Raw genomic sequence first — 14,820 nt, 5'->3', positions numbered from 1 at the left:
CTGGATGCTGAAAGATACAAAAGTGAGTCACAAGCATAGCTCTCTTCCTGTAAAATACAACTAGGTATATACAAATTTTGGCTACAGTATTTGTTAGTGAGACGAGTCTGTAATTAGTTGGTTCTTCCTTGTTTCCTCCTGTATATATTGGTACAATGTTGGCATTTTTCCAGTTTTTTGGTATTTTTCCTTCTATATGTGAGCAACTTATTATTTTATATATTTTGTCCATTAGTTCGTCTTTGCATTCTTTTAGTATCCAGTTTGCAATTCTATCCAGGCCGTGTGATTTCCTAACATCAAGGTTTGTTACCCGGTAATTGCTCCACTATTTCTTTTTGTGTTATTATTATTTTGCTCATGGGGGGAGATCGCTCTTTGCTTCCCTTGTCCCAATACTACACCTTCTCTCTAAAGAAAACTGAATTGAAATGATTATACATGACTTCAGCCATTTCTAGATCTTCTGTGTACTGTATTCTGTATTTCCTTGTAGTTTAACCATTTCCTGTTTATTTTTAAGTTTACCATTCACATATCTATAGAATAGTATGGGTTGCTCTTTACATTTTTCTATAATGTCTTTTTCATAGTTTCTTTTTTCCTCTCTTTGTGGTTTTACATACTTATTTCTATAGTTTATATATATTTGCCATTTTCCAGTTTTTTTTTTCTTTATCTTTTCTCCATCTTTTCCAAGATTTGTCTCTTCTATCTTTTGCCTTACTGCACCTTGTGTTGAACCAGAATTTAATGTACACCCTCTCTTGTTTCTATCTTGGTATGTACCTATTCACTCCTTCATTATAGATATCCATCAGGTAGAATTTTCCCAGTTTGCATTTTGAAAGAATTTCTTTAGTTTTCCAAAGTCCGTTTTGTTGTACATCTTCCTTTTCTGTACTTTTCATTTCTCTCCATATATATTTCTTCTTTTAGTTCAGTCTCTATAAGTATATGGTCACTCTTTCCAAATGGTGTCTTGTTTTCAATTCTATTCACAATTTTAGATTCTGTTTTAAATATTAAATCCAGTCTCAACAGTTCTTCATCACTTCTGTATCTGGTGTTTTCATTGACCCAGTTTATGATCGTATATTCCATGGTCATGTCCAGTAATACATTACCCAACAGATCTTCTCTGCCTTTCACTGTCAATTCCTTCCAACAAATTTCTTTGCAGTTAAAATCCCCCATAATTACCAGGTTACCTCTGCCCTTTAGTTTCTCATTTAATGAATGCCTTGTGCTGTATCTTCTAGCATTTTTTAATGCTTTTTCTCTTTTCAAGAGCTCATTTTTGGGGGCACATAAATCCATGTCATCGATTTTTATCATGATCATTTCTACATTGTTCTTACCCTTGGTAATCTTCAAATTTTTCTTGACCAAGAACATGATTCCTCCTTCCTGTTTCTCATTTCTGTTTTTAATCCAATAACTGTATAACCCTTGTCCAACATTATTGGGTAGTATTGAACCCCTTAACTTTGTCTCCACAATTTCCATTATGTCTGGTTTTTTATATAACAGGTAATCATTTAGTTCATTCAGGCTTGAAATTAATGTGTAAATGTATAGGCCACTTTTTATTTTTTTTCTTTCTCCATCTATTTTTCTGTTTTTGATTTGCCCATTTTGATGTATCCTCCAATAGAATTCCTTGCTTTCAGTCTTTTTTTTTTTTTTCCTTAGCTTCATCTTTTAGTGTCTTCTCTTTTTCTAATTCCTCAACACTCATTTCTCTTTTTATCCATATCTTGTAGTGTCTGCTCCTCGCCAACTAGCTTGCTTTTACTAATATGTCTTCTACTACCATTTTTGATCTTAGTTTTATCTTTAGGGGTCAATTTCTTTCCTTAGAATACTGTCCAATTCTATACACTTCATCATCTTTCTCTACTTCACAATCACCATTTTTTATTTCTTTTAAAATTGGTATTGCTGTTTCTTTTTCTGCTTTTTCTCTCATATACCTTGCCAGACTATGTTTTTCCCATAGTCCATAGACCACAATACATTTTTTTCTATCCACTCCATCTTTAACTCAATTTGCCTTTTTTTTAATTACTTGAATGATTGTATCTTTTGCATTTTCCTGCATCTGTTGTTGGATGCTGGTCAATGCAGGCATCCTTCCATTGAATTTACATCACCAGTCCTTATTGCTGAGATGCTGGTATAGGGTTTGGCGTCATCCTGAATCACTTTCTTGTAAGTCATTTTCCCAAGACTCACGCTCACAGCTATATACATCTCCCCCAAGCTTCCCTAAACCTTTCAACTTCAGGGTAGTATCTGCCATGACAACATTAAATTACCTTCCATTTCTGTATATCCCTATCAGTTTCCTAGAGTTGGAAACAGGCACTTCCCCACCTTTACTGGCTGTAACTTTGATATTCCTAAGAAAAATATGTTACCAGAATATGAGTATCATACACTATTTGTCAAGATATTGTTCCACACATTCCAACTCCAGTCCAGTATTTACAGATGGTTCTAAGTCTGATGCTGGGGTTGGTGGTAGCCTCCCCAGTATAGCTTTGGTTTTTACAGTAGAGCTGCCATTATCTTAGCTTTAAGAATCATCTTTACCCTTCCTGTTTCATTTTTTATAATTTTTAGTAACTAATGTAGTGTTGTCTCAGCCATGGAATATTTTAGTTCTTCTTCCCTTAATCCTCTTGATTTATCACTTTTTGAGTGGCTCCACCTACTCCTGAGTAGAGTCTATAATGTTGGATTTTGGTGGGTTCCAGCACATGTGGGGAATCCAGGGAATGAAAAGGTCATAGAGAATGCTGGCCTTTTAGAAAAATAATAGCTCCACATGAGCATTTTCTATCTGGTTTTGATTCGCCCCATCTGCTATTTTTCATGATCACATTTTAGAGAAAGGAAAAGGAGAAGGAGTACAAGAAGAAGCTGAAGGAGGAGTGGGAGGGAGTGAAGGATAGAGTGGAGCTAGGTGTGGAGGAGGAATGGGTATGGTTCAAGGAGGGAGTCACAAAGTGTGCAAGGATGGTCTGTGGAACAAGAAGGACAGGAAGTAATAGAAGGAAGGGTAGTGAATGGTGGGATGAGGAAACAAAGAAGGTTGTAGAAGAGAAGAAGCGAGCTTTCACAGATTGGTTACAAAATAGGATGAGGGAGTCATATGAGAGGTACAAAGAAAAGAAAATAGAAGTAAAGCAAAAGGTATAGGAGGCAAAGAGGAGAGCAGATGTGAAGTGGGGTAAGAGTATGACAGAAAATTTTGAAAGTAATAAAAAGATGTTTTGGAAAGAAATTAAAAGAGGAAGAGGAGGCAAATCAAGTAGAGAAGAAAAGGTAAAAGGTGCAGATGCAGAGATGATAATGGAAGAGAAGGCAGTAAGAGGAAGATGGGCAGAATATTTTAGGGAGTTGCTAAATATGAAGGAGGATAGGGAGGGAAAGATAGTTGCAGTGGGAAGTGCTAAGAAAATGACTATGATGAGTGAGGAAAATGGAGGAGAAATAAGGAAGGATGAAGTGAAGGCAGTTGTTAAGATGATGAAAGCAGGTAAGGCACCTGGTCTGGATGGATGCCATGCAGAATGTCTAAGAAAAGGAGGTACAGTGATGGTGGACTGGTTGGTGAGGTTATTTAATGTTTGCTGGAGAGAGGGTAGAGTGCCGGAGGACTGTATAGTTCCACTTTACAAGGGAAAAGGGGACAAGTATGAATGTAGTAGTTTCAGAGGGATTAGCTTGTTAAGTGTAGTTGGGAAGGCTTATGGGAGGATCTTAATTTAGAGGATTAGGAGAGGAACAGAGGGAGTAATTGGTGAGGAACATTGTTGATTTAGGACGGGTAGAGGTTGTGTAGATCAAATCTTTGTGGTAAGACAAATATGTGAGAAAGCTATAGGAAAGGGGAAGGATGTTTTTTGGGCTTTTATGGATGTGGAAAAGGCTTACAATAGGGTAGACAGGCACTGTGGGAGGTTATGCAGATATACGGGATAGGAGGAAAGCTTCTAGGAGCTGTCAAGAGTTTTTATGAGAGTAGTAGAGCTTGTGTCAGGATTAGAAATGGAGAGAGTGAGTGGTTCGAGGTAAAGGTGGGACTTCGTCTAGGATGCGTTATGTTGCCCTGGCTGTTCAACTTATACATGAATGGGGTAGTGCGAGAGGTAAATGCAAGGGTAGTGGGTCAGGGATTGGAGATGGTTAAAGAAAATGGAGAAAAGTGGGAGATGAGCCAGCTGTTGTTTGCGGACGACACTGCGCTTGTGGTAGGACCAGAGGAGGGACTGAGGAAGTTGGTGACAGTGTTTGGGAGAGTATGTAATAGAAGAAAGCTAAAGCTAAATGTGGGTAAAAGTAAGGTGATGAGATGTACATGGGGTGAAAGTGGCAATAGACTGGAAGTGAGCATTAAGGGAGAGTGACTGGAGGAAGTGGATAGTATTAGATACTTGGGTGCAAATGTGGCAGGAAAAGGTGGAGTGAAGGTGGAGGTAGAATGTAGATTGAGAGAAGCGAGTAAATGCCTTGGTGGATTGAAGAGTGTAATGAGGAATAGACATTTGGGAATGGATGCTAAGAGGAGACTGTATGAAGGAGTGATTGTGCCGACAGCACTGTATGGGGCAGAAACATGGAACATAAGAGAGGAAGAGAGAAGGAGTTTGAATGTATTTGAGATGAGGTGTCTGTGAAGTATGATGGGGGTTACTAGGCTAGATAGAGTGAGAAATGAGGAGGTGAGGAGAAGACCGGGGGTGGAAAGGGAGTTGGGATATAGGGTTGATGAAAGAGTATTAGGATGGTTTGGACACATGGAAAGAATGAGTGAAGAAAGACTAGTAAAAGAGGTATGGAAGGCAGATGTGCGGGGAGTGAACATGAGGGGACGTCCTAGGATGAGGTGGATGGATGGGGTGAAGGGGGCTTTGGGGAAGAGGGGAATGTCTGTTGAGGAAGACAGGGTGAATGGAGAATGGTTGTATATGGATGATGTTGTGATGCATGAAGTGGTATGGGTGTGGGGATGGGGGGTGAGGTAGTATGTGTGAGCAAAATTTGACGCAGCCTGAAGGGATTTCTCCCCGTCCTCTCCTTTTATGCATGGGGGGCCGGAGAGGGGGGGTCGCCGATTTAATGAAGCGGCCTTGCTGTGGATGTGCTGTGTCTTGCGACACTACTTCTGACCCAGGGCAGTGGACAAGGTGCAGGGATGACCCATCATCCGGGAGGTGCTAAGATAAGAGGGAGGGTGGAGGGGTGTGGAGTGTATTCAGGGATGGAATGGGTGGGAATGTTTTTATGCCTTTTCCTTGTTGGCTACCTCCCTAGTAAGGGGGAAAAGCCTTGGTGTATGTACAGGTACTCCTCGTTTAACGACCTACTCGGTTAACGACAACTCGGAGTAACGACGGGCTTTATGACATTCGTTTAACGTAAATCTCCCGAAGTTACGACGTCGTGTACGATGATTAAGTTGGCTGAGGCAAATTTGTATGATGTTATAAATGAACTTGTACGGTGGATATTACCTGTGAGGTAAAGTGTTCTGAAGCTTAGGTCTACATTACCATCCTGCAAGCTGAAAAAACTACCTGGGGTACAGTATATACTGGTAGTGGTAAATTTTTAGTTTCGACCAAGGGCGCAATATAGCAATAGAAAATTAATTATTAATTTTGTAAATTATAATGTATCAACGTAATATGCAATTTTGTGAGCGGAAAAAATAGGTGCTAAAACAAATTTCGTAAGTAACGAAGTCATGTCAGACGAATGGTACACCATGTTTGTTATGATAGATGCCGATGTCGAAGAAATGAAAGGATGATAAATCCGTCTAACCTAAACTAAACTAACCTAACCTGTGTTTGATAAATCATTACCTGCAAATTAAATGTCATCCGGCTTGTCCTCGTGAGAGACGTTGGCAGACGACAAGATGGCGTCCCGATCCTATGCTACCGACTTCGTTCATTAGCATATTTTCTTGTAGCATGGTATTTTTTACTTTCATTTCCACCCACAAAATTGCATATTACGTTGATACATTTTAATTTACAAAATTAATAATTAAATTTCTATTGCTATATTGCGTCCATGGTCGAAACTAAAAAAAATAGCCCGGTATTCAATATGGAATGTCAGCATATGCGGATTTGGTCATATATGGTAATATCGGGAACCTAACCACCGTAAATATACAGTAAATAAAGCTTTAATGTACTGTATAAAAGAGGGAAAATATACGAAAATAAAGATACATGTATTGCTGGACATTGTACATACAGTACATGTACGTATATGTATACACTTTCGCTTAACGACCAATTCGGTTAATGACGGCGCGCTGGTCCCAATTGTCGTCGTTAAACGAGGAGTACCTGTATGTACATTTTAGATACCTTTTTATTTATATATTTATTTATTATTTTATCATACCAAATATTTGATCTAAAATGCAAATTTTGGCCTACCATTTTTGTCACTTTCAGAAATTATGTAAGAGATGCCATATCACCTAGATGTTGTGGCACCGTAAAGTGTAAATCAACCAATTGAAAGAGTGTGAGGGATAAAATTTCCTTTGCTTTTGTATTGAAAATTTTACCCATTTTATAGAACATTGCTGGCCAATTAACCTGTATGTATTATACTGGAAAGGAGTTATCCTCATGGGGCCCTGTCTTTTATTCTTCAGTTATAATATCATATCTAAATATAGATTTATTTATGGTACCTGCTTTGGCTATACCATCTAAGCTATTGCAGGAATTTGTATCTGTATGGGAAAACTGTATTTCTTTACACCCCTCAGACTTTTTCCAGTGTGTTCCAGGGTTTATTCATATACTCCAAGAAGAAAAAAAAGTTGGTTTTTAGATTATGTACATATCAACTAGTGTTTCTTTTTGGATATTCTATTTGCACATATTTTCAGGAGTGTTTTTTGCACTGGGAGGATTGTCAGTCTGGCATGGAAGACTTATAACAAAGGGAGAATCCAGCATTGAAGCACATATCAACAAAAAGGAAATTGAAAGACTTCTTAAGATAAATAAGGTAATATGAATTCTGTTCAGTAGACTTATATTCTTTCTGTATCTATACCTATGATAAACATCAAAGGGCTTATTCCCTCTTACAAGGGAAATAACCAACCAAGGCACCCCACCCATATCCCACTCCCATCCATCATCCATTTGTTTCCCTTCCATCTTACCTCCTTGTGGATGAAGGACCATCCCTGCCCCTCACCAACTGCCCATGTCAGGAGCAATGCCTACGTAGGCGGCATGAGGAGCAAGGGGATACGCGAGGCTGCCATATCGGCGTCTTGATTATATTTATTGTAGTTGCCCCTGCATAATGACATACTCTCTAAACTGTCATCACATTTTCCAATATAAGCGGTGACTATTTTTTATGATGCGAGTATTATTACGAAACATCATACGTCTGGCAGCTAATGCTGCCCGCGAGATTTTGGCCCGTAGTGAAGTGGTTAAGTAGAGAGTGAAGCATAAGTAGGGTAATGTGGGGGGCAATTTTTATATAGGGGCAAATACATACGTACAGTTGCTCCTGAAAAAAATCTATCGCCTGAATGATGACATCATGCTGTCTGAGGAAGATGAAGATCCCCCACCACACCGTGGTTTTGATTTGGCACCTGGTCTTGCATGGTGGTTACCAGATAAGATTTTCATTTTTCAATGGTCTTTGGGTTACTAATGTAGTGTCCCATGATTGTGAATATGTCATAATTCATTTGGTATACATTTGAATAGTGAGAATAGCCTTATTAACCCCTTCCATACGGTGCCGCACACGTAGGCGTCATGGGGAGCGAGTGTATTTGCGAGGCTGCCATATCGGCGTCTTGATTATATTTATTGCAGTCGCCCCTCCATAATGACATTCTTTCTAATTCTTTTGTAATCGCATTTTCTATGGTTATCAAAATTCACGGGTGAAGAGAGAACGATCGATATAAGCGGTGACTATATTTTATGATGCGAGTATTATTACGACACGTCGTACGGCTGGCATTGGCTGCTGCTACCGAGATCTAAGTCCATGACGCCTACGTGTGCGGCACCGTATGGAAGGGGTTAATATGATTTTGAGTAAAAATAGTGGCCAAACAAACAAAAATGGCTCTGTGAGGTATGAAAGAAAAAAAGAAAAAAGAAAATGCTCATTGCCAGGGGCCATGCATATGAGGGCAACCTATGCAGGCAAATTTTGGAGACAATAATGAAATAGTATCCCATAAGGAAAACAATGCCCAAGAAATTAGTTTTTTGTTATTTCACACATTGTGTTTTTTTAAGCATTGTTAGTTAAAATGAATATTTACAAGTGTTGTAGTTCTATTTTTTTTTTTTTTTACATAGGGTAATTAATTTTGAGGAATTTTGTCAATTTGGTGTGGTAGGCCAACCAGGTGTATGGGTCAACCCTGTCTTTACATTTCTTTGTGTTCTTAAAATATATGTTGTAAAGTTCAATGAAATTATATTTTGGATGCAGTATGAGGTGTCAATTAAATTGCACATACCATACCACACCCAGCATGTTGCCCTCCATATAGGAAGCCACCTATACAAAATATAAAATATTTTTAAATCCTCAAAAAATATATGTGCTGTATCTGGTAAACCTTGAGATAGATGCCATATTTAACTAAATAGTTGAAATTTATTTTGCACCTATTATGCTTTCACCTCAAAAACTGAATTTTAAGAAATATTTTTCCATTAATAGTACGACACATCCTCACATTACCCCACACATAGAAGAGGATGGTGGGTGTAAATGTGGTTGATAAGACATTAATGGACTATGTAGTGGTATCCAATGAGTTCTGGATGCCCATGTTCTTGAGGAGATAATGAAGAGTGTTAGATAATTTTGTGGTGGAAGGGAAATTGAGAGTAGAAGATAAGTGGATAACCTTAACTTATAAGACATATGTGAAGAGATTGGAAAAACTGGGATTGCCCACAGTGGAACAGTGAAGAGAGGTGATATGATAGCCATCTTCAACAGAGAAAATAATAGGAAGAAAGTTGATTAAGAGAACTTCCAGTATAGAATAAAAGAACATGAAGAGGATATAGCAAGAAATTAAAGAAGATTGTTTAAAAGGTGTGAGTAAGCATAACTTTTCATATAGATGTGTAAATTTGTAGAACAAGTTAAAGTAATCCAGGCCAACAACTTAGATATATCTAAATGGCTATATATAGTTCTAACACATGTAAATACAACACAACATACCATAATTTGCGGCGTATATGTCGAGTTTTAAGCCTAAAAAAATCTTTCCAAATCTAGGGGTCGACTTATAGGGCGGGGCTAAAATGCAAACCTTTACCAACGAGTTGTAAACAAGAGGTACACGCATATTGCCACCCTTCGTAAATGACTTTTCTCCCTCCATCATCCATTTATTCCACTCTGAACGAATATTGTCTTTAAAGGGTTTATTTAGACAAACATCGAGAGGCTGAAGCACAGATGTTAATCACCCTGGAATCACGGCAGTTGCAGTATTGCTTCGCTGCAGGTGTTTCTTGACGTTTTCTGTTAAGTGAGAACGAAACATGTCCCACACTAACAAGCTCCTTTCATTTCGTAAACCACCTGGACACCTATTCCATACCATGTCAGTCTGATGTCTGGGTAATATCTGGAGACTGTGTAGATGTCTACAAAAATATGAAGACCCGTTGCAAAAGCAAAACCTCAACCATCATCGGACAGGTTGGTAGTGTGACGTCACAGATTGTTTACACTACTAGTGCAAATGGCGGGTGTGTGGTACAGTCATACTGTGTTTTACAATAAAATAAGAGTGCAATACGCAGCAGTACTATCTAAAAACTACTTGGAATGATCTTCTATCCATGGTATTATTGGAGGTAATGTTGACTTGACGAATTTTATGTTCATAAGTTATACCGATACAATATGTGGTAACTGCTGGTGTTTGCTATACAACACAATACAAAAATGTATCATATTATTATAGCTTTAGTTCATTTACCGGTAGACCTAGGTAAGTTTATTATAGCTTTATTTCATTTACCGGTAGACCTAGGTAATTTTTGGGCCACTGGTAGCCCAACATATGTTGGGGTCGACCTATATGGTAGGTATAGACCTAAGTCAGAATTTTGAGCTAAAAATCTTGAGGTCGACTTATATGCCAGGTCGACTTGTACGCCGCAATTTACGGTAACAATTTTCTTCCAGGGGAAATCTGTGGGAGAGTCAAGGGACTGATGCCAACTGCTGGCTTTGGGTTTTGGTCTGAGAAATTTGGGGCAATACTAGATTAATTCTATTTCCCTTGTTTTCTCTGCCTTTCTATCTATATCTGTCTTTATACCAAGAGCTTTTCCCCCCATATAAGAGAGGTAGCCAAGTCAAAGGCATGTACCCACTTCCACCCATTCCACTTCCACCCACTACCCTTTCCCTCTCCTATCTTAGTTCCTAATATCCTGCCCACTGCACTGGGTCAGAATCAATGTAGCAAGACAGAGTACATCCACAGCAAGGCTGCTTTACCTAATTGGTGAGCCCCTCTCCGTCCCCTCATGCAGAAATAAAGATGGGGAGAAATCCGTTTGGGCTGCATCAAAATATCATTCAAAATATCATGCAGCCAATACCCTGCCGGGGGTATTGGCTGCATGTTGTTATGGCAAAGTAGCATGCAGTTGATACTTTAGGGTCTATATGCAGCACCCCTACAGACCAGAGCCACACATCATTTTGTCTGTGATAGAGGAAGACTCTGCTCATAGAGAAATTATGAAACTTTTATTACTGCTACTGTCCCTCCATTATGCTGTCCCCCAACCCCTTGTTGCTATCCTGTACCATTTCTCTGAATTTCATTTCCTTGTTTTGCCTACCCTATGGTGGGGAGAAAAGAATACTGCCACCAAATATTTCCACTTGGATCGTAAGAGGCAAGAAAAAATGGGACAGGGTTTGGGACCAGGCATCCTTTTCCCTGTATCCCCACAGGAGACATTCCTAAAAAAAGTAAAGGCATAAGAGGGTCTAGGAGTTTTCCAACCAGCACCCTAAGGTTTGGGTCTTTTAATGTGGTACAGATGAGAGTAAAAGGGAAGAGATAGGTAGTATGTGAGAAGAAAGATGGATGTGTTGGCTTTGAGTGCAACTAAGTTGAAAGGGAAGGGCGAGTGTGAGTTTTGGAGTGTAATTGGGAGGTTATCAGGAGTGAAGACAGGGCGAGGGAGAGAAGGGGTGGCTATGCTAGTAAGTGAAGAGATAGGTAAACATGTAGTGGGGTGGAAGGAGGTTTCCTCAAGGATAATGTGGATGAAGGTGAAACTGAGAAAGGAGATGTGGGTTTTTGTAAGTGCATATGGGCCTGGTAATGAGAAGAGCATAGAAGAAAGGAAGGCTTTTTGGATAGATTTAAATGAATGCATAGAGGGATTAGGGAGAAACATCAATGTAGTAGTACTACATACATACATATACCAAGGCTTTCCCCCTTACAAGGGAGGTAGCCAAAAAGGAAAAGGCATAAAATCATTCCCACCCATTCCATCCCTGAATACACTCCACACCCCTCCACCCTCCCTCTTATCTTAGCACCTCCTGGATGACAGGTCATCCCTGCACCTTGTCCACTGCCCTGGGTCAGAAGCAGTATCGCAAGACACAGCACATCCATAGCAAGGCCACTTCATTAAATCGGCGACCCCCCCCTCTCCGTCCTCCCATGCATAAAAGGGGAAGACAGGGAGAAATCCCTTCAGGCTGCGTCAAATTTTGCTCACACATACTACCTCACCCCCCATCCCCCCGCCCACTCCACCTCATGCATCACAACATCATCCATATACAACCATTCTCCATTCACCCCTGTCTTCTGTCCTCTCCTGTCCTTCCTCAACAGACATTCCCTTCTTCCCCAAAGCCCCCTTCACCCCATCCATCCACCTCATCCTAGGACATCCCCTCATGTTCACTCCCTCCACATCTGCCTTCCATACCTCTTTTACTAGTCTTTCTTCACTCATTCTTTCCATGTGTCCAAACCATCCTAATACTCTTTCATCAACCCTATCTCCCAACTCCCTTTCCACCCCTGTTCTCCTCCTCACCTCCTCATTTCTCACTCTATCTAGCTAGTAACCCCCATCATACTTCTCAGACACCTCATCTCAAACACATTCAAACTCCTTCTCTCTTCCTCTCTTATGTTCCATGTTTCTGCCCCATACAGTGCTGTTGGCACAATCACTCCTTCATACAGTCTCCTCTTAGCATCCATTCCCAAATGTCTATTGCTCATTAAACTTTTTAATCCACCAAGGCATTTACTCGCTTCTCTCAATCTAGATTCTACCTCCATCTTCACTCCACCTTTTCCTGCCACATTTGCACCCAAGTATCTAAAACTATCCACTTCCTCCAGTCGCTCTCCCTTAATGCTCACTTCCAGTCTACTGCCACTTTCACCCCTTGTACATCTCATCACCTTCCTTTTACCCACATTTATCTTCAGCTTTCTTCTTTCACACACTCTCCCAAACTCTGTCACCAACTTCCTCAGTCCCTCCTCTGATCCTGCCACAAGCGCAGTGTCGTCCACAAACAACAGCTGGCTCATCTCCCACTTTTCTCCATTTTCTTTAACCATCTCCAATCCCTGACCCACTACCCTTGAATTTAACCTCTTGCACTACCCCATTCATGTATAATTAGAACAGCCAGGGCGACATAACACATCCTTGACGAAGTCCCACCTTTACCTCGAACCACTCACTCTCTCCATTTCTAATCCTGACACAAGCTCTACTACCCTCATAAAAACTCTTGACAGCTCCTAGAAGCTTTCCTCCTATCCCGTATATCCGCAAAACCTCCCACAATGCCTTTCTGTCTATCCTGTCGTAAGCCTTTTCCAGATCCATAAAAGCCCAAAAAACATCCTTCCCCTTTTCTATAGCTTTCTTACATATCTGTCTCACCACAAAAATCTTATCTACACAACCTCTACCTGTCCTAAATCCACACTGTTTTTCACCAATTACTCCCTCTGTTCCTCTCCTAATCCTCTCAATCATGATCCTCCCATAAGCCTTTCCAACTACACTTAACAAGCTAATCCCTCTGAAACTATTACATTCATACTTGTCCCCTTTTCCCTTGTAAAGTGAAACTATACAGGCACTCCTCCAGTCCTCCGGCACTCTACCCTCTCTCCAGCAGACATTAAAAAACCTCACCAGCCAGTCCACCATCACTGTACCTCCTTTTTTGAGACATTCTGCATGGCATCCATCCAGACCAGGTGCCTTACCTGCTTTCGTCATCTTAACAACTGCCTTCACTTCATCCTTCCTTATTTCTCCTCCATTTTCCTCACTCATCACGTTTATTTTCTTAGTATTTCCCACTGCAACTATCTTTCCCTCCCTATCCTTCTTCACATTTAGCAACTCCCTAAAATATTCTGCCCATCTTCCCCTTACTGCCTTCTCTTCCATTATCATCTCTCCATCTGCATCTTTTACCTTTTCATCTCTACTTGATTTGCCTCCTCTTCCTCTTTTAATTTCTTTCCAAAACATCTTTTTATTATTCAAAATTTTCTGTCATACTCTTACCTCATTTCACATCTGCTCTCCTCTTTGCCTCCTTTACATTTTGCTTTACTTCTCTTTTCTTTTCTTTGTACATCTCATATGACTCCCTCGACCTATTTTGTAACCAATCTGTGAAAGCTCGCTTCTTCTCTTCTACAACCTTCTTTGTTTCCTCATCCCACCATTCACTACCCTTCCTTCTATTTCCTCCTGTCCTTCTTGTTCCACACACCACCTTTGCACACTTTGTGACTCCCTCCTTGAACCATCCCCATTCCTCCTCCACTCCTAGCTCTACTCTATCCTTCACTCCCTCCCACTCCTCCTTCAGCTTCTTCATGTACTCCTTCTCCTTTTCCTTTTCATTTAAAGAGTGCACTCTAAGCACCTCCCTACTTTTTGTCCCTTTCCTCTTTCTCCATCTATCCTCCGCTCTCAACTTACCTTTCACCAAAAAAATTATCTGATATACCCACACCCTCTCCCCTTAGCACATGTACATCCTGAACTCTTCCTATCATAATCCTATTTACCACTACATAATCCATTAACGCTCTATCTACCACCCTTCCATCTTCCACCCTCTCCCATGTGTACTTATGTTTGACTTTCTTCCGAAACACTGTATTTGCTATCATCAACTCTCTTTCTAGACACACCACCATCAACTCTCCACTACAATTCTTTCCTGGAACTCCACATTTCCCAACCACTCCATGAATTGGATCATTTCCTATCCTAGCATTAAGGTCTCCCAGTACTATTACATTGACATTTCTCCCTGAATCCTCTATGCACTCATTTAAATCTATCCAAAAAGCCTCCCTTTCTTCTACACTCTTCTCACTGCCAGGCCTATATGCACTTAGTAGTACTGGGAGACCTTAATGCTAGGGTAGGAAATGAACCAATTGATGGAGTGGTTGGGAAATGTGGAGTTCCAGGAAAGAATCGTAGTGGAGAGTTGATGGTGGAAATGTGTCTAGAAAGAGAGTTGATGATAGCAAATACAGTGTTTCGGAAGAAAGTCAAGCGTAAGTACACATGGGAGAAGGTGGTGGATAGAGCGTTAATGAACTATGTAGTGGTAGATAGGAGTATAATAGGAAGAGTTAAGGATGTACATGTGCTAAGGGAACAGAGTGGGGGAATATCAGATAATTGTTTGGTGGAAGGTAAG

At 40.2% G+C, this 14,820-nt stretch overlaps 1 protein-coding gene across 8 annotated transcripts in view; it reads left to right on the top strand.

The window, feature by feature from the left end:
* The window catches only part of LOC143041551 (palmitoyltransferase ZDHHC16B), a 161,156-nt gene that overhangs the window by 131,514 nt on the left and 14,822 nt on the right, over positions 1–14,820 (top strand). For all 8 annotated transcript variants that reach the window (XM_076213551.1, XM_076213556.1, XM_076213555.1 and 5 more), the window contains one exon: positions 6,935–7,056. In XM_076213551.1, coding sequence (XP_076069666.1) covers positions 6,935–7,056 — 122 coding nt within the window. The remainder of the gene's footprint in view (positions 1–6,934; positions 7,057–14,820) is intronic.

The sequence above is a fragment of the Oratosquilla oratoria genome, chromosome 31 (genome assembly GCF_046742065.1).
Source record: "Oratosquilla oratoria isolate Oo_2021 chromosome 31, ASM4674206v1, whole genome shotgun sequence".
Taxonomy (NCBI): Eukaryota; Metazoa; Arthropoda; class Malacostraca; order Stomatopoda; family Squillidae; genus Oratosquilla; species Oratosquilla oratoria.
Note: the sequence above shows the minus strand (reverse complement) of the source record. Positions and strands in the feature narration are given on the sequence as shown.